Raw genomic sequence first — 22,885 nt, forward strand, 5'->3', positions numbered from 1 at the left:
TAACAAATAACACGCTCTACTAAGTCAATTGATTTATAAAGAAGGTCAATTCCATTATTCAAACAACTTTGATATACTTATAAGAAATACAACCACAGCTCACTTTTTGCCAGAAGAAAGATAGATGGTCATGACCAAAGAATAGATTTATGGTCAAGAACTGAGATATTAACATTATGTGGAGATGCAACAAACAAATAATGGAGCAATTATTACTGTTCTTCAATGGGAGATGTGTCCAATTACTACCGGGTATTTGTACTGGAGAAGGTAGCAGATATCCAGTTGAATAATGGAGGTGTCCACAAGCTGGTTTGGACAGCACACCACCGCTATCAAAAGAAAACTATACCTAGTGATCCGTCCTAGTTCTGAAGGTATATCTTGTGCGTAAGACTTAAATGGAAGAAATCCAACTTCTAATGAGGCTTTCATCTGATAGAATTAGCAGCACTCCTCCCTGTTAATAACCATCTAGCACACTTGACAAGTTCCTCCTTGACCATGAAAAGAATAGCAGCAGCAAGAACACTTTGTACGATTTTTGTGCCCATCCCCTTGTAAAATCCATGAAAGCCTTCATAGTGTATAATCTTCATCAGAGCATCAAGCGTACCTAAATTGCATTGAGAAACTTTACTACATGCATTTTTTACCCAAAAAAGATCCCAAAAGTTATGGGAAACCTAATATGTCTGATCAAGAGTTTCAGTAAAGATAATCTAAGATAAACTAACCCAAATTCCCAAGTGATTGCAGGTTACATTTTGTTTCATTTTATTATGAATGTAGTTAACATATTGCTACAAATAGAATTACTGCATTTAGCAGTCTTTAACATATTGCTAAAAAATAGAATTTATTGTATTTAGGAGTCTCATCTCCCCAATGTCTAACATGTAGAAAACTTGAATATAAAAATATGCCAACCTTTAAAATGATGCCTAGTATAGAAACAGAGTAACTCAAGTCCACTGACCTTTATATTGATGTCTTTTATCCGCACCAATATCCTGCTTTGCCTGGAGTCTTGACTGCAAGGTAGAAAAACACTAATATGAAGAAAAACTCAACTGTTGGATAGTCGTCCAAACTCTGCATTGACAGAACTTAATTGGACATGATTGCAGCCACATGTGTTTCAACTGTTCCAACCAGCAGTTGCAAAAAAGTTAAAACTGGGAATGTGGTACTAAATGTTGTAGGATGTTCTGTTGAGGTCACATACAGATAAAAGCAATAACGAAACATGAAACTGAAATTGAAAAGGACGCACTGAACAAAAAGTTGAAGGTTAAAGAAATATTTATCCACACACCAATAGGCCAATAGTTCAACAGTAGGTTGTCTAATTTAACTAAAAGTGAAATGGAACACAGAAAATCGGCAGATGAAGATGAATATATGAGTCAACTTTTAGGGGGGCTGATACTTGCATCAACTATTTGCCACATCAATCCAAAAGATGATAAAATAAGGGCAACGGAAAATGAACTTTCTCCATACAGAACACTCGTATACCTTGATAACCAGAAGAGGATACGTTACAACTGTAGCTCCAAGTTTTGCCACAGCTCCAAGTAGAAATATCTAGTAAATATACAAAACACATGAGCTCCAACAGTTGACATGTCAAAAGCTAAATATTCTAAAATGATAAGACAAGCCTAGAGAAGAATCTAGAGGAACAGGACAAAGAGAAAAAGGTTTACCTCCAAAGCAGTAACATCATTGGCACCTTTGTTGCTAGAGGCACGTCGTTTTCTAATCTTCTTCAGCAAGGTTTCATATAGCATAAATTGTATGGAAGGATTGCTTACCTGTATATTTAGCAATGAGAAGGATCAGGAACCACTTTAGTATGTACTACTTACCAGATTAAGTTCTCACATACCATGAATAATGTTGGGAAAACACCATTCCAGAAACCTGAAATTCCATCTTCACCATAGACTTCTTGAATCTGAAAGATACAAGTGTTACCTATTAGAAATTACAGGTATAGGCTGCATAGTTAATAACATGACCGTGAAATGTTGCCAAAAAAGTTAAATTACTTATCAAGGGAAAAAAACTTGGGGAAAAAGTTTATGCTTCTGGCCCAGATTTTAGTCCAGTGGTAAGAGCGCAGCACGAGATGTGTGCGTAAGGCACACATCATGGTTTTAAATCATGCCGTAGAAAAAAGCCTGACATTTAAATGGAGAAGAGTATAGGGTGGGCACATTATCCACCGAGTCTCAAACCGTACACCTAGCTCTCAAGGATTTCTCTATTGTAAAAAGAGAAGTGTATGCTTCTGTTTGATTGGCATAGCCTTTATAACGTATGCTTTATCATAGAGGACTAGGTGAGTACCATCATGGGTTCTCACAGACTTCCTACAGCAAAAGAGACATTTTCTGTTTCTGATTTTACAAAAACTACAAAAAATTGTGAATCTTTCAGAAACCATATGATACTATGGTCCAATTATTTAGTTACGAAAAAAGTCAAACATCAAAGTGTCAACTGATCCATATTGCCAGTTAAAACATTGAAGAAACAAAAGAGAAGAAAAAAATCTTTTAAAAGATATATGTTGGATCCATGCATCAGCTGTTCATCTAGAGAACAGATACTGACAAGTAAAATGCTCAGGGTTACTCCAACTAGATTTAGTATGCAAATCTAACAGTCCTAGACCCAAGGTATGCAAATTAAGCTTGAATGCATCGTACATCACATCTTTTAATAGAAAAAATTCAGTACATACAGTGTGGCTAGTCCCGTAGGGAGGAGGTTCAACCACAACAGAGATTTCATCCTGTGATGCTACAAGTTTTGTGTGGTTATCTTTATCCTTTCTTGAATGAGTCTGCACAATAGTTGTGAGAAATACATGTAAGAAAATCAAGTATACAAAATATATTAGGGAGAAATTTTTCATGAAGAAACCAGAATGTAATTACTTAGTAATTTTTTTTAAGCAAATAACATCTAACCAAGGCAATGAGTAATACATTTAGCAAATCATTTTGACATCAAAGTAATAATGTTAAACAAAATACTACACCATCCATACTCAGGTACTTCTTCTACTTTTGATCAATACATGACAGCTTGCGAACTGACATTGTTCCATCGTTTGAAGCAGCAAACGCACAGGGAAATGTCAGTAACTGAATTCGAAAGAGCACTTCACTTCCGCTCACAATATTCAATAGCACAATCAATCATGGACCAATGTCGTCCAATACAAATGACAGATATCCAACCTCGACAATTGTATAACAGATATGACAACAGTACTATAATTGCAACACCAACAGGGAACAAGCAACGGAATTTCCCCAGTTTGGTCAAAGCATACAATTTGAAGAGCAAGGTTGTCATGGTAATTAACATGAGCTAGGTGACTAACCATACTACAGATCTTGTAATTCTATGTTTAACAGACAATTGACTTACATCATTAAGGTTAAAACTGCAGCTTTCCAACAACAGCAACAACAATGTTGCAATCTCAAACTAATTGGAGTCACCCATGAATCCTCTATATCATTCTGCTTTATCTGAGCCAATACTCGATTTGTATGCATTTTATTTTGCATCTGATTCTTCTAATTCTCAAAGATGTCCATCTGATGTTTGTTTCCCTAAAGACACATATCCGCATAGCTTATATTTGTTTATACATTCATAACCAGTACACTGTACTTGCAACAGTTCCACTTTGTAAGATGAAAATTTGACCTCAATTTCACATACCTATTTGATATAACATGAACCTCATTAATGCTGCAGAATCAACCATGACGCTTTGATTTCCGCAAAAGAGAAGCATCTTTATGTGGCAACTAACATAGGATTTTTTTGCGACTCCTGCAAGCTTTGCACATTCTCCACTCTTTTTCAGTCCATGATTACCAGCCAGGCTAGTGCAAGGGTTGCTAATTCATAGGCACCCCATTTAATATTTCACTGACATTTATCTGACGTTGAATTAATGAGTCCTAGCAGAATTCCGTCGCAAAGATCAGCATACTCTGCATATTCCTGCTGAAAACCAAACTTCTAATTACCCTTCTAAATATTCATTTGATAGATAGTAAGCAACATTGTTGTCATTCTTGACCAATAAATGGCACCACATCTTGCAATCCTCTATTTCTGGTGATTTCAGTTAATTATCTTTAAGCGAATCCCCTTCTTCTGTTCACAAAAACAATAACATCTCCGTACTTCTTCCTCCCTTGCTTCAGTATGTCGTTCAACATAATCCCGTCAAAAAAGGTTTAAATAGAGCTCATTTATCTAACCCCACGAGCCCTCCTCTTAAAAACTTAAAAATTTCTAGTAACTCTAGAAGAAATATAATATAGCTCTATATTCGTATTGTTGCAACAATTCTCCACGAGACGAGTTAGTGCAAAAAGCTGCTCGTAGGGGATAGTGTTGAAACTGGTAGGAACAAATCTTAAAAGAAAAAGGTATTATCCCACAACATAAAGGGTGAAAAAACCAAAGACTAAACCACATCAATAAACTAGTTGCTGTGCTAAGTTCACCAAGACATGATGTAAATACACCAATTTCATGACCTTTAACATAGAAGGGTAAAGGAGAACCCCAAAGTATTTACCTGCATGCGTGTAACAACTACCCATATGGGATTGGTCAGCAGTACGTTAACACACCTGTAACAAAGAAAAAGTCAAAACATTCATGATTAACAAAAAAAAGTATAATATTTCCAAAGCATTTTAACCAAATAAATTTATTTGTCAGCGCTTTACAAGTTTTGGCTAGATAAAATAAGAATATCAATATTATGCACAGAAGACCACCAACTGATCAAAAAGAGTATTATGCCATAAAGACAGGAATCCAAGTTTTTTTTATAAGGTATGATCTGACAAGAACGAAGTTTATTGTGGCAGAATGCAATTGATACATGCATTGTCGAAACAACAAATTACCAAGCTACCAAAAGGAAATATGAAAGCCTAATATCCAACAGAAAAGAAAATTACCCAGATAAAGCAGCCACCAGAAGTGATGACAACATTCCGACTGATCCATCACCAATTCCATTCTTCTTACGTACAAGTGCATCAGTTTCTGCTCTATTTCTCAATATTTGGTAGAAATAATAATAAACACCCTGTATCAAGAAAAGAACAGCTACGTAAGAGATCAGAAACTTCACTACGAAACATCATAGAAAAGGCATTTAAAGAAAAGAATACATTCACAGAAGATGAAAGTTAGTGAAGTATTCCAGTATGAGGGAGATTGAGGTTTGTCAGTTGATTATTCATATTTCATCTAAACATTTGTCAATGGAATATAAGAAGATCGCTAAAGCAAACATACTCACTTATGCAATGGTGCACTTGGACCAACATATATGGGTTCTCCATATTACACAAATGAAATCTTGATAGATAAACCAGATCTTACATCAATAGACTGTAATGAACAGAACAGCGGGTGGAGCAGGGGTCAATTCAAAAGATCATCAATTATATACCGAAAACTGAGTTTTGAGCCACCCAAAAGGGCAAAAAAGTTAACTACCGACCACACATAGAATAGTTTGGTAGACTAAGATCCATGTTTCCCTGAACTATTAGCCAAGGAAATCTAACCCAAAACACACTGTGTTATCATCATAATACTTGATCAGCAAGGCAAGCTAAAGAGGGTGCGATTCCCATTTGGACAGGGTAAAGCATCTTCAGCCCAGTCTATCTTATTTTACATGAGGCCAATAAGTCAGAAATATTATAACAAAATTTATCCTCTCCTCGTTCAGAAATTAAAGTCTATTAGGTCAGTTTCGAGTTTCCATAACAATTTTTACTAGTTCCTGTGGCATAAGGAGAGTTTTTGACACATTGGTCCATTAACTGTCACCCTAAATATAAGTTAATCCCTTTGTATAATGTGTTAACAGATTTAATTCTTTAAGTATGAAAAAAACTAACACACCCATCAAAAAAAAAATGCATGACCACATCTAACACCTTCTCCACCCAAAAGAGCTGTCAAAGCAAGATGAGTCTCCCACTTGCTGGCCGTTTGACCAGCCAACGCATAATAGGGAAAAAGTAACCGTGCATTATTAACTCCTTTTTCCCAGATTAAAAACCTCGAAAGAGTTGATCAATGCAAGGAGAATGCAGACAGCGCTACCACTGTAATACTCTTCAACGCAAAGCCATCAAGAGACAAATTTGACACGATACTACTGACACATGGGAAAGAGGGAGGGGAGCTTCAACAGAATAAAGAGAATAAGACAGAGTTACAATACAAATTCATGGAGAGACTTGACAGGGATAACAGATCGAGAGGGCAAATTTTATTTTTATTTTTCAGTCTAGTGGCATATTTTGATCAGGTTATCAAAATTGAGTAAGTGACAGTTCGTGTATCTGAAGAGCAAAAGCAAATCTGCAGCTGGTAGGTGATGTTGCCAAATATATAGTAATGGAAGAAGAGTTAGCAAAGTTTGAGGAAAGTATAAGGCAGTGAAAGCCCAAATAGCACAAACAGAAAGCTAGCAGGAAGTTGAATTGCTTGCTTGGTGTATGTGCTGCAATTACATATGTAGATTATGGATTCAAAATGGCAACACAAAGCATGAGTTAATGCAATTGACGAACATTTAGGGGTCTTTTGGTTTGAAAGTTATGCTAGGATTAGAAGGGTGACAGAGGGGAGTAGTAGGGTATGAAATCACTCAGATAGAAGCATGTTGGATGACAGAACTTTGATTTATCTAGTCATCAATGGAAAGAGAGGGATTTGAACCCTCGGTACGATCAACTCGTACAACGGATTAGCAATCCGCCGCTTTAATCCACTCAGCCATCTCTCCCGACTGAAAAACATAATTATTACATGACAGCAACCCTTCAACTACAAAGTGAAAGATGTCTCTCACAATGGGTAGGATTAGTGCATTTTGGCTTCACTATCGCTCGTAATGGTCGACAGTATTCCTGCCATACCAGAATTCCATTATTATGGTTAATCAGTTTATCAAGATGTCAATCTGAGATCTCATTCAGGTTCGATACTTGACGGTGACAATGAGTTTTTACAGCTTGAGTTCTATCTGCAAAGCAGAAGGATATTCATATTTCAAACCTCCATAATCAGATTTATTGAACTCCTCATGGACAAAAGAGCTGCCAATAAACCATATATACACAGTTTGCATAGAAGCTTCACTATCCGCTGCTGCATTATCTGTTTGGCTATGTTGCCATACAACTTTCATGTAACTTGCAACTGTTATTATCAAAATACATATCCAAACCTCAAAATAGACCCCGGTTACTTTATTTGCAGGAAACCATTTTGCATTTAGTACTCTTGCAGCTCCACTATTACTGTCTACTAGCTTACCTATCTAAGAGTTAACCCATTTGTATTCTGAAAAGCTATTGACTCCTTGTCAGTGCCAGTCTGCTCAGTCATGCTTCTAAAATCAGATAACTTTGTTACAATCCACTTTGTAGAGTAGTCTACTGTCTACCTACATACTCCCTAACTGGCTATGAAAAATACTTTTGAGAAAGCTGGCTATGAATAAATCTGAAAAAAGAAGTATAAGATATTGGATCCGCCCACAACAAAGTTATCATTAGACAGTACGATAATACAACGAATACAATAGGCAGGCTATACCTTAAAACAATAATTAATATGTTTGCTAAGCCCTGAAATGTTTTTAAATGTATAATTGGAATATAACAAATATATGGAATGAGCACCACTACAAAACAAATAAAAGAAACAGCATTATCCACTCTTCCTGCCCCAATTAGCCACAACACCAAAAAAAAAAAAAAAAAACCACAAAAAACTAGAAACACACACAAAATAACTGAAGATGATAAACTATCCTTGCTGCTTGCCAACTTCTTTATTAGGTACTTATGTTTTTTACTTCAATGCCTTTAGACAATCGTGCAGATTTTCACAATAAGTGAAAGAGAGAGAAATAAAAAAAGCTTGATGCCAACTAAAAGCATTGATTTCGCTACTAATTATAGAAACAAAAAGAATCTCCCCTAATTGTGTTGTCCCAGATTTGTTGCATTACCAACAGGCCAGACATGTAATCCACATGGTAAGTCCAATCGCCTCTGGCAGTTGTTTATGGAGACCAAAAATGTTAGATTAGATCATATTTGAAGGATTTAAAAGTTAAGAGTATCTACTTCAACTAGCCCCAATGAATGTTAAAAGGTGTTATACTAAAGACAAACTCTTAAGTTTTGGAAGCTATTACCGGATATTCTCCAGCTAAAAGACGGAATTTAGCTAATGCGGGAGGTGTACGAAAGGGTTTATAAATTACCAAAGTCACATTTTTATTAGGTATAATTCTATTTGGGCTATTCCACCTATAGAATTCTTAATGACGATTGTATTTGGAAATGTTGAGGAGTGATACACTAAGGACCAACTATGTCAGGAACTCATAAGCAGGACAAAGGACGAATAACTAGGTGAAGGACTGTAGATAACCCATCACATCAAGAATGAATGATTGGCACACATATCCAGAGTCACAGGACCACATATCCCCAGATTTAGTTTCCCAAAACTTGAACACAAGGCCACCTACTGCCAATATGTTACCTACTTTATGACTCAAAATACAAATCAGTGTAAGTTTTTCATGTATTAATTCACGTATATTCCCAGTAATGTGCTGTTTGATGTGACCAAATTCCGCATCAAACTTAGTAACATGAACTTCACCAAAATTCAATAATCATTCTACACTCCTCCATTTTTTGTCTAACTTTTTGATTTCATAATTAGCACTGGCATCACTCAAACTTTTAAAGTCTAAATATAGTCATTAGTCATCTCTATTTTCCCTTTTTTTTTTCAAAAGACAAAAGCAGAGAACATTACTCACAGAACATTTGGAGCCGCAGTAAACGTCAATCTCAATCCCCAACTAGATTACATTGAGCAAGCACATAATGCACATTAGCATAGTTGATGTGCTCAGTAAAGTTGGTATTCTCAGTTGATAACCAAGCACACGCAACAAAAAGCCGAATATTCTAAACAAATATACTTTTAACGGATGATTGCACACACGGCGCACATTAGCATAAAGCAAAAAATCAAGCCTCACCTGCGATGCAGCGGTACCAACTAGCGACGGTGCTAAGCCGCCATATAGCCTATCCCACCCTTCCTGCTTTACAACCTGCAGATCAAGCACAACACAAAAAACAGTAATGAGAAATTGAAAGTCAATAAAGTTAATTTTGATACAAACGGAGCCAAAAACAAAAAACAAAAAAATTAAAAAATAAATAAAGAGAGGTAAAAACCTGGCACATTTGTTCAATAGTTCCAAGCGTTTTCTTCATTTTCTTCGAATTTCTATCTGTTCGCTGCCGAGTATTTACCTGACATCACAAAAGTCAAAGAACAAAAAAAAATTGCACTAATAATTAATGTCTAAAATAGTAAAGAATAACATAATACTGTGTCAAGAGGATAGGTGATGAGCTGAGCAATGATGCCGGCGCCGGCGCCGGCGATACCACAGATCAAAGCATCCGACATAACTTCCGTCAAAAAGTTTTTGGGGGGAGACGAAAAGGAAAAAAGTGAAATAGTATATGAAAAAAACGTGCAAGTAATTGATTATGTATGAATATAGAAGTAGCGGAATATGATAAAAATTGGACTATGAAAATAACACGCGAAGTGTGCTGTAGTTTCGGTTTACACTTTTTTGTTCTTCCGTTTAAAAGAGTGTCACGTTGGTGCGTGCTAATTTGAAACATTTTTCAATCATTATATAAACATGACAAATGAACTTAGTCAGTCAAAATTGTTGGTTATCTATGGCCTAGTGATGCTTAGGCCCAACGGCCCAACAAAATATTTTAATTTGTTAATACAATCAAATTTTGTTATAACAATTATTCATTATTAATGCCATAGATATAACAAACTTCAAGTACGAATATTTTTTAAAAAAAATTATATTTAAATGGTGTCCATAGTCATGATTATATCTTCATGAGAAAAGATGGTTGGTGATTCCTTTTTTTTACATTCATACTCTTTTTATGGTAGTATCTTATATAATTTATGTGACACAATGAAATTTTGAGAATCAAATAATTTATTTAATTATAATTTTGTAATAAATAATTATTAGTTGTTGTGATTTAGAATACTTTTTTACATTATTTTTGGATATATAAATTATTTAGAAAAGACTTTTTAATTATTGAGAATACTTCTTTTTAATGTAAATGAAAATATAAAATATAGAAAATTAAACATATGTATCTAGTGGAATTAAGAAATGTGTGGCTGCTCAGATTCAAACCGAAGACCTTTGGCATGAAATGTCAAGCCTCAACCATAAGGCCAAGCAAACTACACATGAGTGAAGCACACAGTTGAGGCAGACATGTTGACGCTCAGTTGTGTGCTTATTCCCTCTTCTCAGTAAGTAATGTTTAGTCGAAAAAATGACATAATTAAATTTGTAATTGGTTTAAGAAGCATATGAATTTTGATTCATTTTTAGATTGAAATAATTAATAAAATAAATCATAGTAATATATAATTAATAGAAAAAAGAAAAGTATTCGAGTCATATATTTATTCCTCCTTATTAATAGGCGCATTAGCGCACTATAATTTCTTGTGCTCTGATTTCTATTATTATCTATTACTTTCTATACTTTGATTACTCTATTTCATCCATGTCGTTCTCGTTATTTGCTTTCTCATATATGTCTTATCTAACCTTTTTTATGCTTTTATGCTTTTATTGAGCCAAGGGTCTTTCGAAAACAGCCGTCCTACCTTGATAGGAGTCAGGTATGCGTACACTTTATTCTCCCCAAACTCCACATTGTGGGATTTCACTAGATTATTGTTGTTGTTGAGTCTTCAAAGGTTGAGTACAGTGCGTTCGAATGCAAAGAACTTTTATTTTAAGAAAATGTGTGCTTTGAGTAAGTGTGTGGATCGAAAAATTGGAATCCCTAATACTATTGATGCTTAATAGACTATTTATAGAGAATCTAATAATAATTGATTATGTGGGGTATGAATTGCTCTCATTTTCTAGTTGGACTCTAACTCTTTATTTACGTATCGAATGGTGAGAATTTTGGTTTGCTTTATGATTTTCGGATCGACAAGTTTATTTTATCTTTATCATTATTTATTTATTTATTCGGAGTTAGATGAATTATATGTATAAAGTATAGTAATCGTCACGAACTTAATAAAATTTTAAAAATATGAAAATATAATTTTAGTTTTTATGATCGTATGATTATATTGACACTTGACAGACTCTCATATATTAAAAGATCAATCTACTGTTAATAATTTTATAAAGTCTTGTGTAAATCTAATTTTTGTTAGACAACAGATTTCGTCGAAAAAGTAGTTAATACTTTATTAGACCTATCAATTTCTTTGCCTTTAAAATATGTCAGAGATCTTATCACAAATTCTTAGGAATATTATTGATAAATTATTTTTTCGATAGAGCTTAAATTGTTTGAAATTAACTAATATTTTTAATGGATTTTCGTGGGAAAATGTGAAAATTCAAGTAGTTTTTTTTTTTCGCATGTAAAAGTGATTAAATTTCGATTATTTTTAAAATTGTGACTTATTTTAGCTATGCTAAAATTGTCTATTTATGAATTTTAACCCATGCACAAGTGATAGGCGGCCCAATCTATTTGGGCCTTTTCCTTTCAATTCTACCACATTCGAGCCTAACGTGGTCTATGAGGCTTGGAGCAAAAATAAAATTAAAAAAAATTCCTTCATTAATCAAATTTTAATGGAGAAATTAAGTAGGCGTTTGATCATGCAATTTGAAATTTTAATTTAAAATATTATTTATTTATAATATTTTTTTTAAAAAAATTAATTTCGAATCCTATTAAAATGTAGAATTCCCATTTCAAATTTGTAATTTCTATTTTCTTTACAAAAATAAAATTAAACATGACCCATAAATTTATATTTTCAAAAAAAATTATAATTTAAAAATTTACAGAAATGGCTCATGCTCGACGTGATATATTTAGTACCACAAGATTATTTTTAATTTTTATCATGACATATTTAAACTAAAAGATAGATATGTTGTTCAAATCATTCGTCCAATACTAGATATTACTTCTTCCTCAGGATGGAAGGATCCTTTGATATATTTACCTTATCTTTCATTTTCTTAAAACCTTAGTATGTTATGTGTCAAATCAAAATGAATCAAATAAATTGAAACAGATGGAAAATATCTAGTGAAGTCATCCATATTGGATAAAGAGAATGAACAAGAAGTGATTAGTGGCATTTTTCTTGCCACTTTTATTGAGTGCATGACACTTGCCATCTCTATATATATGTGGCAAATGACTAATCCTCCATGACAAAAGAGAGCTTGACACTTGTTATGCATATAAGAGGAACTTTGACCAATCTACGTTGTGTTACATTAGTGGAACTGCTTCATCGTTTGAAGTCTGGATATGAAAAAAAAAATTGTTGGGAGCATCACTCCTGAATAAGTTTTGCAGTGCGCGATCTGAATTTAGTTGAAGCTCTACGAACTTTGGACACCGGGTGAAAAATAAAAAATAAAAAAAAAGGAACTTTGTTGTATTAAAAACGAATTCATTTTAATTCTATTGAAAGTCATCTAGTACGTTGAAAGAAATTCACAAGATGAATGAATCCAGCTGATTCAGTGTACATTAAAGTGTATACACATTTCACATCCTCATGCGTACATTTATACTAATTTACATTTATACTAATAAATAAATAGTCTTTTTTAGTCCATATTAAATGAATTTTGTTGAAATATCTTTTATAGTTTAAAATAAGTAAATTATTCAAAGTTCAAAAAATTTATTGAAATTTTTTCCCTTCATATTTATTCTTTATTCAATGAGGTTTTTTTTTACTAATTTACATTATGATAGAATAGTTTGAGAATAATCGAAAAAGATTCAAGAAATAAGTTGGAATTTTTTCCCTTCATATTTATCTTTTATTTAATGAGGTTTTTTACTAATTTACATTATGATAGAATAGTTTGGGAATAATTGAAAAAGGGTAATAACAAAAAATAATCTTTAATTTATGTTCTTAAATAATTTTCTTAAAAGGTATACCAAGCTTGGACAAGTCACTTAATATGAACTAAATGGCATAATTTAGAGTTCCACAATATCGTTAATAAAGTTAATTTAGTTACATGCCTTTATTAAATTTTTTCAAGAATTGTGTCAAATTAACATGAGTCAAATATTATAAAATGAAAGAATAATTATTTTAAACTATACCGTTATGGTGTTAAAAAAACTATTTCTTTTTATAAATACTCATCTAAAAAATAAAAATAATTTCATAAATTATATCTTATATTTATTATTTTTCTTAATAAACGTAAAATAATACTTATTTGGAATGGAGGTAGTATATGCATAGTCCTCAACAGATGCAGTACTATAGGTAGATTAATTAAGGAACCTAACCAAAAGCGTGACTTAATTAATTAATTAATTAATAATAAAATTCTTCGTGGTTGCTATTGAACTGTCATTAACGTGAAAGCTGGGAAATAGTCTAAGTACTTTATCAACTTGATTAATTTTTTGTTATTTAATGAAGATACTAACGATCAAGTGAACCTAGAAAAGTCAAACTTATTATAATTGAACAACAAAATATATATCCTCTCCGTTTTAATTTATTTATTTAATTTTAAATTGATATAAAATAAAAAAAATAATTGAATTTATAATCTTAAATCATAGCACACATGCTTGTTGGTGTGTTCATCTTAAAATTACGGATAAAGGCGGTAAACCAATCTATAGACCGACAAAGATAATAAGTCGGATCCACATTATTACACTTTGTCATTTTTATACTTGTCTTATCGAATCATTGATTCTGATCCTAATTGTTGAGCTAAACTAAAAAATACTCTTAATATAGTAAAATAGTATCCATTTTGAGTCAAATCCATATGATTTTCCTCAAAAATTTGACACTATTAAAAATATTATTACACCATATAGTATATATATAACTTCATTTTCTGAAAGAAAAAAATAAAATTACTTCTTATAGCTTTACTAAATACTATATGAAAATGTGCTTCCTATAGTATTTGGTTTTATATATATATAAAAAAATGTTACACTTGTATTAAAAAATAATCTTGTCCACCGACTAATCGAAAATGACGGCTTTGATGATTATTTTGGGCATTAATGAACCGACTTTTTCAGTAATCTAAAACACAAGTCTTTATATAAGTACTGTGGAATTAATTGATTAATTAATTAATTATAGTTGATCTGGCGACAGTTTGGATTTTTAGAAATATTTTAATTTTGTTTTAAGCATAATTAGAAGAATGACAGCCAAAATACAGAAAGTTAAAAGTCGGCACTCATAATTAAGATCATTATTATTGGGATTAATTACATTTGCTCATTGTATTGTCCCTTCCAATATTCTCCTTCCGTCTCAAACCATCAGTCACTTTATATCAAAATAATAACTCTCTCCGTTCCATTTTAGTTATCAGTTATATTAAAAATGGTTGTCCTAAATTAGCCGTCAATCAAAAAAATCTTTGTCTATTATTCAATACAGAACACATCAATTTATGATATTTAATGTATAAATTTAATAATTCATTAATAGAGATTAATTTTCATAATGATTGAAGAATATTTATAGTAGGGTTATATTAGTGAAATTGTACCCCTTATTAATTTTTCAAGTTTTGTGCAAGACTTTATTCTGACAACTAAAATAGGATGGAGGAAGTATTATTTTAAACTTTTAAGGAATAATTTTAGAGATCTCTCTCCAAATTTATCTTCGTAACACATATCTTTGTTGTGATTTACGATATTACACTTACTTTCCTTCTTTTGATTTTTTATAGCGAAACTGACTTAAATGGTAAAATTATATAATGTTCCAAAATTGCCCTTTGATGAGGTTAACTGTTAAATACAAGTCTTAAGTTCTATAACACAATTCTTTTCTGCTAAAAAAAAATGAAGTCGTGAATGGGAGTTTGGAGATGTTATTAAGAAGTTTCATTTAAATCAACTTTCGTTATAGAAAAATAATAATAAAAAAGAGAGCTAAACGTAATATTTCAAATCATAAGATAGGCATGTGTTATGAAGGTAAATTTGAAGAGATATCTATGAAATTATTCCTAAATTTAATGTTAATGTTAACAATTATTTTTAATTATATTACAATTAGTTAACTTACAATAATAAAATATTTAATATTAGTTTTTTTTTATGGAAATAGCATATTAAGAGAATTAATATACGAGTAACAACGTTGAACTGAATAATTTTATAAAAAATGTACTGTTATAAAAATGATTGTTGTTATATTTAAAAGTTTATTATAAAAAAGTAATAAAGTATAATATAAAAAATCAATTTCTGTAAAATTATACTTTTATAATAAAGTGGTATAGTTAAACTTCTCTGTAACAATATGATTGGTTATAAAAAAAATTGGGCGCTAGCATGCTATAGTGATTGTCATACACATGTAACTACATTAGGCATTTAAATAATACTATGTCAAATTTCAAATTTAATCACACTTTATATATATAAAAAAATGAATCTTTCATTGATAAAAATATATATTCGCGTAATATTCTTTTCATGAATAATATATTAAAGTATCAAAATCTCTATATTTATTATTGGTAATCTTAGAGATTCAATTTCAATAAAAATGGAAAAATGGATAGTTATTATGTTATCAAAAAAAGAAGATAATTATTATAGAAAGGTAATTTTACATAGAACGCGTTATTATAAAATTGTTATAGAGAGATATAACAAAAAAAGTTGATTATGAAAAAACATGACTTTTATAATAAGGCATTGTTATATAAATGTATGATATTCCCTCCGTTTCTTTTTAGTTGTTATGATAAGATTTTATAAAATTCTTAAGAAAAAAATTAATCCGAAGTGTAGTTTGCCTAATATATTCCTTATTAATTTTTAATTTCTATTATTTATGTGCCTTTTATTATAAAATAATTAATGCTAAAAGACAAAGTTGAAAAATAATTAATTTTTTCTTAATTATTTAAATTGATAATTATTTTGAAACAAATATTTTTAATAACAGAACAACTAGAAAAGAACGAGAAAATACTTCGTAATAAATTTTTGACGTCGTTAATTTAGTTGGATTGGTTTGTAAAATGTGGCATGCCTACTAGTATTATTATAGAGTAGATAACTATTATTCTCTTCGTTCACTTTTACTGATATAATATTATATATATTAAAGTTAGTTAATATTAAATATTTCATGAGCTACACATCCCAGATCTTCTGGGCGAAGAAATTCGATTTCTTCGTATCTATGATCTTAGAAAGATTTCTGCATATATATAATTGCGTGACAATCCAGTTAGTCAGTTACAAATAGAGAAAAATGAATCAATATCCTCTTATCCTACCTTGGTAGGAGTAAGGTCTGTGTACATTCTATCCTCCCAGACCCCATGTTGTGTGATTTCACTGGGTTGTTATTGTTGTTGAATCAATATCCTCTTAGACTATTACTCTGTTATTTCAATTTACGTAGTATCGTTTAATTTAACATAAAGTTTTAAAAAGATTTTTTTTTAAAAAAAGTTATGGTCTAAACGTTTTTTGACGGTTCACGACACACTAAAAAATAAAATGTGTCATATAAATTAAGAAAAAAATAATTTATTTTTCATAGCCGTGAACTATTACTTTCAGGTACTAAGCTCCTCTTAAACTATCATGTTTTAATAATTTTTGTACTTAAATTATGCATAGTTGAAGTTGCCTGTGAAGTTTGAACTATAAGTTAGAATTTATGGTTTTTCTGATAATCAAAATTGTGGTTTATAGTTGGTCACGTGCCAGTCAATTATATGATTGAACCAGCAAGTCCCCCTTTCAAATAATTAATAATCAAAATAGACACTTTGGGTCAACTCCCCCTAGTATCAAATTTTGTAAAGACAGAGTACATCTTTATGGAAATTGGAAATAATTAAGACAGCCCACAAAAATAAAATCAAGAATCTCCATTAATAATCTTATCAAATGCATGAATCCAAATCCCCATAACATTAAAGTGTGCCCATTCCAAATCTATATAAATGCCCCCTCTTATTACTCATTTTCATCCCTCAGCCTCCACATCAATAATCCTAATTCTCGAAGCGTGTGATTCATCTATTCACTGAGTGCAATGCCTTCTGCAACTGTAACTTTGGTTTCCAAATGCACTATTTTCCCATTCGAAAAATCATCTCTTACTGATCTAAAACTCTCCGTTTCTGATCTTCCTATGCTCTCTGTTCACTACATTCAGAAAGGTTGTTTATTTACTCGTCCACCTTTTCCAATCGCCAGACTCATTTCCCTTCTTAAGCTCAGTCTTTCTCATACCCTCACTCACTTCCCTCCGCTCGCGGGGCGATTCGTGACTGACTCAGATGGCTACGTCTACATTTCTTGCAATGATGATGGTGTTGATTTTGTGCATGCTTCAGCTACTCACATTTTCATTCGCGATGTCATAGGCTCTATTGATGTTCCTCACCATGTTAAGGAGTTTTTCCCTTTAGACCACACGGTTAGCTATAGAGGGAACTTTAGCCCTCTACTCGCTGTTCAAGTGACGGAATTAGCTGATGGCGTATTCATTGGATGTGCCGTCAATCATTCCGTCACTGACGGGACGTCGTTTTGGAATTTTTTCAATACATTTGCTGAGTTGAGTAGAGGTGTGAAAAGGATTACAAGGCAGCCCGATTTTACCCGTGATTCAGTTTTGATTTCAAATTCTGTGCTGAAAATCTCGGCCGATGGACCGAAAGTTACTTTCGCCAGTGATGCCCCTTTGAAGGAGAGTATTTTTAGTTTCAGCAGGGAATCAATTCAAAGACTCAAAGCGAAGACGAACAATCAGAAATTGAATTTCGACGGAGAAATTAACATTGTTGAAGTGATGGCAAAACAGAGCAACGATCCCCTGAAAATCAAAACAGAAACGGAGGCGATAACTCCAATGGCTGAGATTTCATCATTTCAATCGCTTTGCGCATTGCTCTGGCGTGCTGTGACACGTGCCAGGAAATTTCCAGCTTCGAAAATGACGACATTCAGAATGGCTGTAAATTGCCGTCACCGTCTCCAGCCGATTCTAAATCCGTTATACTTCGGCAATGCAATTCAGAGCATTCCCACTTATGTATCAGCAGGGGACGTATTATCTCACGATCTACACTGGTGCGCGGAGCAATTGAATAAAAACGTGAAAGCACACGATGATGTTATGGTGAGGAAGTTCGTAGAGGATTGGGAAAAGGATCCACGGTGTTTTCCCCTGGGAAATTTCGACGGAGCTATGCTAACAATGGGGAGTTCGCCGAGATTTCCAATGTATGAGAATGATTTCGGGTGGGGCAGACCCGTTGCTGTTAGAAGCGGGAGGGCGAATAAATTTGACGGGAAGATATCAGCATTTCCGGGGAGAGAAGGAGGAGGAAGCGTGGATTTGGAGGTGATTTTGTCACCGGAAACAATGGAAGGGTTGGAGTCTGATCCGGAATTCATGCAGTTTGTTACTGGCTATTGAACTATTTTAACATATTAGTAGCTTTTGCTCTTTGAGCTTGTACTTAATTTGTGATTAATTTAATTGAGTTTAACCTTTGTCCAATTGCTAAAAACTATTACTACTTCGAGTAATAAATATTTATGTGGTTATGAAAATAAGACACAATATTGTTCCTCTTAAAATAAATATTTACTATCCATAACGTAATACTCAGCCGTCTTTTGGATTTACCGGCATATGCTATTATTTCAGTCCAATCAACATTATTTCAATATAAAACTAAATTGTCAAGGTGTTTGGCTAAATTTATAAGCTTGTTAAACTGATTTAATAAGCATTTTTTTTTTTATATAAATGCAGCATACTTTCATTGAAGTATCTGCTCTACTATTGTTATGAATATTCTCGTAGCTTAGTCAATTGTATTATTTTATAGTTTGACTCAGTAGATCATGTTGATGCTTAATTAGTCTTTTTTATCAATTAATGATGGATAAATATGACAAGAGTTCATAAATCTAACGAGCATGATTTTCCTATTGTTCTAATTTATATAATTCAATAATTGGAGGAGTCTGCAATGGGATTTACCTAAGAGAGGAAAAAAAAAGGAGGCATACCCTCAGGTCTGATAAGATTCCTAATCGAAGGTGTTTTTCTTTCTTCTACGCATAATAGAAGTGGATTGGCATAGATTTCCTTCTCTCCGTCATGGCGCAAGAGGTGCCTGATTGGTCGGAATTTGATTGAAGACTACCTCAATTCCAGCACTATTTGCAAATCTTGGCACTTTGTACCCACCCAAGAACTATTTTACCAGTAGTGCCTAGGATTCCATGGCTGATATGTTATCTGTGGATGAAGATGATAGACATTGTCGCAAATTCTTCAGTCTCAATAACGGTATGATTTTGAATAAGAGGATTCTTAAAGCCATTGAAAAACGATGCATGGAGTGTATGGGATAGGTTATCATATCAGATTCTACAGTTTTTGGTGACCCAGAGATTCGATATGGACTCGGATTCATTGGATTGAATTTGATCACTCTCCGTTTGTTGATGTGGTACATTTTAATGGCTGTTTTTTATGAGGTCAATTTTTCGTGGCAAGGTAGTAGTTTGTAATGTTGTTGGCCCTGAACCCATTAAAAGAAGTCATGTCGTGGTGCTTGAGATGGTCTAGGTAACTTATACATACTAGAATCACTAGTATCATTGTTCAAATATCGTGTATCAAAGATGATTGTAATAGGATGAGGATTCCATTGACGTACGCCCTATGTGAAGGCGAGACGAAGCTTGAGGATGGGGAAGAAATAAGATATGGGACAAGAGATTTTCGAGTTTTTCAGGTTAATTTTCCTGGGTACTAATGTTTTTATTTCAGTCCAAGCATCGCAATTTTCAAAAATCCAGCCAAATCATATCTATTTTATAGACGATTTTTCTGAGTCATTATGCAGAAGGAGGAGGCTTGGACATGGGGGGTGTGCAACTTAACAAATGACAACATTCAACTGCATTACGAGAGTATTTCCCTAAGTTGTGTTTGTCCTCCGACTTGGATCACACCAACTCGGTATTAGAGTCGGACACATTTCATTATTTACTCTATTTGTTACTGTTGGTGTATATGTATTTTATTATTAAAATAAAATATTAAACGCATATGTTAGTGAGTATAAATTGTGGTAGAAGATGACTATTGGTTCTTGTAACTTATATGATCATTAGTTATTGTAACTCTCATGGTCATTAGTTTTTTGCAACTCATATGACCATTAGTTTCTTGTAACTTATGTAACCATTGGGTCATTCATTTACCCAATTTACTTCCTATAATCTTTCTATTCATTGCAAGAAAGAATTCTTCAACTATAAATAGTGTGGTCTTACTTTGTTTTGGGTGCAAGAGAGAAAAACATAGAGTGGGAAAAGATAATGAGTATTATATTGTGGTTAAATTCCCACCACAATCGAAATAAAGTTCTTATCAACCTGTTGGAGAACTTTGGCACCCTCCAAGCAGTTTTTATCAATGATATCAGGAACCAATGAATCACCAACAAAATGCAAGACGCTGAAGTGACATTGAGTATAGTATCCTGATTCTTAAGATTCTCTGTTCCAGTTCTGCTCTGCATCTAATACTGGAAGGGGTAAAAGTCATCATCTTAACAAATTCTGAAATTTTGAAAAAAAAATTGTCAGGCATGACAATTCTATTACAAGATGGAATTTGAAAAAGACTGTGGCCTTGGAAACTTAGAAAGAGACATGGTAATCTCTAATGCTTTCATGATTAAAAAAAATGCAGTCAAAGATAATCTTGAAAAGTGGGTGAAAGAAATGAAGCTAATTAACTGAAATATGAGCCAAAACAATTCAACTTTCAGGTTAGGAACAAATGGCAGGAATGGTTTACCTTTTTTTGACTCCCCATCACGTGTACTTGTGCACTCCCTTTTAGCTTGTAATCTGTTATTCCAGATGTCAACTAGTTTCATTTTCACACTTGGCCTGAAGAGAGAAGAAACATCAAGTCGTGTGAGTTACTAACATATTTGATTGAGATAATATCTGAAAGAAACCTAACCCTTCCAAGAAAGTTGATAACATGACCTTTCATCAGAGAATACACCGTCACCACAACTTGGGGTGGAAAGCCTGATCACATTGATGGGATGACTGCTTTGGAAGTTCTGAACAGATGGCTTCTGAACAGTGCTGCAGTCTCCTTACAACTCTAGTTTCTGCATGATGGAAAAGAACATTAATTAGTTGCACATATTTTCTGTCATCATTGGTTATTAATACAAACAAGCACTAAAGGACAAATTACCTGGCATGAGTGGCACATCATGAAGAGTCCTAATATGTTATTTCCTGCTGCCGTTCTTGAAGACTCGCCCGTGGCAAAGAACATCTAATTGCCTTGGTAAAATGGAGGAGCTGAATGACTTCTTCTACTCTTCTTCTTCCTTATAAGGTCATCAGTTTTACCTCGATTTCCAGCATCAATCCATTTACCCGAGTTCCCATCCACCCTAGAGGAGAGCATAGCTCGTGGTGTCATATAATTATTAAGATTTTCTTCACCATGAGAATGTAAATGCGACAAATCATCTCCGTCATAATAGAATTCAGAAGGACCTGAACTATAAATGTCCCACGCATCAAGTGCCCCTATACTGCCTATATCGTCTTTAGAACAAGACTACAATCGAGATCAAACTTTGCAGGATTTGGGAACAAGCAGTCCTCTTTTTCCCATATTATTTATGGCAGAAACCAATAAATTCCATGTTTCCAAAATTATACGTGACACCAACTTCATGTTTAACAGAAGTTTCAATCCCACGTTCAGCAATGTAAGGATTAACATCTTGAAACCTGGTCCCGAGCAAAGGATCTGATGGCAGAGGACACGTTTCTGGACTAAGATGGTAGGCCAGAACCATAATTTTCAGCTGTCTGTTTAAAGAAGTCCATAAGATGATCGCATTCATCTAGAATGTCCTCGGTTAATTAAGACTTTTCTGAATCTCCTGGCAGAAATTTTGACCTCTGCAATGCCTTGCTCTGAGTTTTGCACCTGGAGAACTTCTTAGAATATATTTCCTTGCCTCAAGGAGACCTATGATATATGACCTGATTAACATCATCGGCTAATTCAAATTCAACACTATAATCATCTTCGAGGCGATTTTGTTTACGTCTGTATTTACTTTTTTCAAACTTAAATATCTTCATCACTATCAAAAGATGATCCATCATGTATCAGGCTTCTATGCAAAGAACAACTCTGAATAAATGGTTTCCTTCTCTCATGCATCACATTTGAACTGCTATCAAGTTCAAGAGACTCCCTAAATGAGGCATCCTCTGTTGATCTGCCAGCTACAATTGTTTAAGACTCCTCCCATCCGGAACCTAACAGGCAGTCTGATTAATAACTGGAGCTAGCTAAAGCACTGAATTTGTTATCCAGGAAATCATCCTCTGTAGGTAAAAAAAATAGATGAAAAGAGGTGCACAGAGTTTCTGGATTTCCAGTTTACATCGACTGTGCAATGAGCAAGAGAACAATCAATTGTCCGACTTGAAATTTCGATTTGACAGAGGAATCTGGACTCAGGATCATGCTTTTCAGAAGCACTTCCCCACAGAATATTCTG

At 33.2% G+C, this 22,885-nt stretch overlaps 2 protein-coding genes and 1 non-coding gene across 4 annotated transcripts; 1 reads left to right on the plus strand and 2 right to left on the minus strand.

Moving 5' to 3' along the window:
- LOC129880886 (peroxisomal nicotinamide adenine dinucleotide carrier) lies at positions 1–9,789 on the minus strand. 2 transcript variants are annotated; one of them, XM_055955123.1, is made up of 11 exons: positions 9,514–9,789; positions 9,357–9,434; positions 9,155–9,229; positions 5,016–5,146; positions 4,625–4,679; positions 2,756–2,857; positions 1,895–1,963; positions 1,713–1,820; positions 1,522–1,590; positions 980–1,034; positions 1–616 (listed from the first exon to the last, which is right to left on the minus strand). In XM_055955123.1, the coding sequence occupies exons 1-11, from the start codon at positions 9,592–9,594 to the stop codon at positions 432–434; spliced, it is 1,008 nt and encodes a 335-aa protein (XP_055811098.1). In that variant the 5' UTR covers positions 9,595–9,789; the 3' UTR covers positions 1–431. The 2 variants fall into 2 exon arrangements, with proteins under 2 accessions (XP_055811098.1, XP_055811099.1); XM_055955124.1 differs by lacking the exon at positions 1–616 and having other exon boundaries at positions 1,006–1,145.
- On the minus strand, positions 6,781–6,868 carry TRNAS-GCU (transfer RNA serine (anticodon GCU)). The gene has a single exon. It is a non-coding gene; the product is annotated as a tRNA-Ser (tRNA).
- Positions 9,790–17,281: 7,492 nt separating the features above from the next.
- LOC129877806 (BAHD acyltransferase DCR-like) lies at positions 17,282–18,852 on the plus strand. The gene has a single exon (XM_055953340.1). The coding sequence runs from the start codon at positions 17,332–17,334 to the stop codon at positions 18,721–18,723; it is 1,392 nt and encodes a 463-aa protein (XP_055809315.1). The 5' UTR covers positions 17,282–17,331; the 3' UTR covers positions 18,724–18,852.
- The last annotated feature ends 4,033 nt before the right edge of the window (positions 18,853–22,885 follow it).

This window comes from Solanum dulcamara, chromosome 2, assembly GCF_947179165.1.
Source record: "Solanum dulcamara chromosome 2, daSolDulc1.2, whole genome shotgun sequence".
NCBI lineage: Eukaryota > Viridiplantae > Streptophyta > Magnoliopsida > Solanales > Solanaceae > Solanum > Solanum dulcamara.

Bases quoted from the DNA above. Each gene is read 5' to 3' on its own strand.
- LOC129880886 (XM_055955123.1), bottom strand. From the start codon at position 9,594: ATGTCGGATGCTTTGATCTGTGGTATCGCCGGCGCCGGCGCCGGCATC. The intron at 1,035-1,521 runs GTATACGAGTGT...TCTACCTTGCAG, and splicing joins ATCCTCTTCTGGTTATCAAG to TCAAGACTCCAGGCAAAGCA. The intron at 617-979 runs GTCAGTGGACTT...AATGCAATTTAG, and splicing joins TAAAAGACATCAATATAAAG to GTACGCTTGATGCTCTGATG.
- LOC129877806 (XM_055953340.1), top strand. From the start codon at position 17,332: ATGCCTTCTGCAACTGTAACTTTGGTTTCCAAATGCACTATTTTCCCA.